Genomic DNA, 2,589 nt, shown 5'->3' with positions numbered 1-2,589 from the left:
ATGTCAAGCCTGAAAATTGATTTGCGCCAATGAGCAACACGATAAGCATATTAAACACTGTTATCGTAAAAACCCGGCAAACCAGGTTTCAGGAAGCCATAATTTATACTCTTGCTATACGCTCCCATATATAACGAGATGTTTTTGCAATTGTCAAACCGAGTATATATATATATATATATATAATCGATACTCGGTGGCCATCGTAGTCGAGACAACGAGGAAGATGAACGTAGCCGCGATATTACTACTGGTGACATCGGTGCCGTGGGTGATCGGGTATCCAGGAATCAATGAGAAATCGGTATATCTAAATTTTTAGATAGCACAATTTATAACTACGAAATTTCAACTCGTGAATTTATAATTAGATTTGTACATCTTTGACGATTAATAGGAGGAGGCAAAGATAGTGGGGCAGAGGGAACCGTTGGGATTATTCGAAAGCGTAACAGCGTGGAGCAATAAAATTTTTCCATTTCAATTTTTGAACGGGAAGGCGGAAGATTCGAAGAAGCTCGATGCACAGAAAGAGGATAACGGTAATAGATTGTATTGTTGAATTTGATTTAACTTTTAAAAATTCAAATTAATTAACCGCGATAGAATCGATGTTCGATTTGTTTCTTGTCGTTTGCCTCTTTATCGGATAAAAATTTGATGACGTTTAATTTTGTTTAATTTAAAAAAAAAAAAAGGCGAGCGTGTCGCGACGTCCCCGTTAGAGAAAATTTTTGGCAAGGATAATATATTCGCCTCGATGATCTCAAACGTTATCGGCACAATTGGAAAAGCGATAGAAGGTATCGCGAGCAACGTTCAAAAAGGTAATTCGTATATAATTGGTAAATATTTATGCACGATATTTTTTCCTTTTTTTTATAAAATATTTGGTAAATATTTTACAAACTGTAGGTAAACCTGAATATTTGAAAAACCAATAAAAAAAACGCATCGGTAACACGAACACAAATTATTAATCCTCTGTAGAGTGAAACAACAACAACAACAAGAAAAAAAAATAGGATAATACAATAAAAATATAGTAAAAGCGCAACCGATGAAACCGATAGGGTGCGAAAGATAAAATCAATTTTTCATAGTATTTTATATTTTCCAGGGATAGGATTACCTTTTTTCCCAAACAGAGAAAAACCAGCAGGTAAAACGCGTTAGAAAATTAAATTAAAAAAACTGTTGAAAATATTAGATTTTCCCAAAAACTCTTATTCTAATTCAAAAAAAAATACCTATCGATGTAGTTTATTTTTTCATTGATGCTTCGATTTCCCTTATTTTGAAAAGTTAACTAGAACGAAAACATCGAATGAACGCTATGATTCGATCGCTATTCTAAAAAAAAAAAAAAAAAAAAAAGGAATAAGTTTTGGGAGAATCTGATATATCTTTCACGAGGCGGACAAATGAAAGGAGAAAACTATTACACTTTCCTAAGTAGACGTGGACAAAAGTGATTCTGGCCACTCGAAACGATACGGATCAAGGGAGGCGAGCGTGAAGGAAGAAGGAGGTCGGAGGGTCGGTTATCGGGAATCAACAGAAGGCGCGAAAGAAATTGATGGCGAAAAACGCGCTATTCACTCGGCCGCTCCTCTGCCGTCTTTGGAAGGGTTTGATGCAAAAACAGGTGGCGGCGAGAGAAAACGCTGGGATGGACCCGCGGTATCAACGGGACCCGGGGGGGGATCGGGTGACGCAAAAAGCTGGAGTCATTCCTCCCAAGGAATTGAGAAAAACTCGTTAACCAGCGCGAAAGAAGAGAGTTCTTCGACAAATGTTGACGAGAGGGGAGGTTCCGGGGGGGAGGAGAGGGACGATCGTTCGAGGAAGGGAGGAGGAGGAGGTGAGACCGAGGAGGTGAAAGATAAGGTTGCTCGTGAATCGATCGAGGTTAAGGAGGAGGGGAAGAAAGCGAAGGAGAAAGTTGATGCAAAAGGGAAGAGAGATAAGGTTGAAAGGGAAGAAAAAGGGAGAAAGGATGAAGTCGGTGAAAAAACGGAAGAGAAGAAGGTGGTCGAAGAGGAAGAGGAGGAAACGAAAAAGGTGGTTAAAGAAGAAGAGGAGAAGGAGAAAGGTAAAAGGAAAAAGAAGAAGGATTAGTTTGGGGGGCCAAGCTGAAGAGGATCGATCGAAACTGGTGATAGTAATGTGTAAAAGGATATTTGAAATTAGAAAAAAAAAAAAAAAAAGAGGAAAAATAATTTACGAGTATACGAAGAAAAAGCATAAAGAGAAAAGAGAAATAAAGAGTCACCAGACATTGCGAAAAGATGAAATTATCCGAAAAAATAGCTAAAAAAAGAAGCATGAAAAAACACAAAGACAACGTTGATGAAACTGACTAAGAAAAAGAGAATGATCACGAATAGAATGTTCGAGCATAAAAGAGCATATTATGATAGAAGGATGGCTCTTTCATCTTCGAAAAAAAAATCATCCGTTGTCGCGCAACGATCGATCTATTCTTGAGAATATCAATGAATAAACAAAACGAGAAAGATGACAATCACGACGGAATATAATTCAAGGAAATTGATGACGCGGCATCCGACGAGAAAAAAAGATGAT

At 37.7% G+C, this 2,589-nt stretch overlaps 1 protein-coding gene across 1 annotated transcript; it reads left to right on the top strand.

The window, feature by feature from the left end:
- The first annotated feature begins 226 nt into the window (after window positions 1-226).
- Window positions 227-2,121, top strand: LOC122718887 (ABC transporter F family member 4-like). Its single transcript, XM_043944266.1, has 5 exons — window positions 227-304; window positions 398-542; window positions 699-827; window positions 1,121-1,162; window positions 1,457-2,121. The coding sequence occupies exons 1-5, from the start codon at window positions 227-229 to the stop codon at window positions 2,119-2,121; spliced, it is 1,059 nt and encodes a 352-aa protein (XP_043800201.1).
- Window positions 2,122-2,589: the final 468 nt, after the last annotated feature.

This window comes from Apis laboriosa, unplaced genomic scaffold (genome assembly GCF_014066325.1).
Source record: "Apis laboriosa isolate Shangri-la unplaced genomic scaffold, ASM1406632v1 scaffold68_cov148, whole genome shotgun sequence".
Taxonomy (NCBI): Eukaryota; Metazoa; Arthropoda; class Insecta; order Hymenoptera; family Apidae; genus Apis; species Apis laboriosa.
This window is presented reverse-complemented; position numbering and strand designations above follow the sequence as displayed.

Bases quoted from the DNA above. Each gene is read 5' to 3' on its own strand.
- LOC122718887 (XM_043944266.1), top strand. From the start codon at position 227: ATGAACGTAGCCGCGATATTACTACTGGTGACATCGGTGCCGTGGGTG. The intron at 828-1,120 runs GTAATTCGTATA...TATATTTTCCAG, and splicing joins CGCGAGCAACGTTCAAAAAG to GGATAGGATTACCTTTTTTC. The intron at 1,163-1,456 runs GTAAAACGCGTT...CACTTTCCTAAG, and splicing joins AAACAGAGAAAAACCAGCAG to TAGACGTGGACAAAAGTGAT.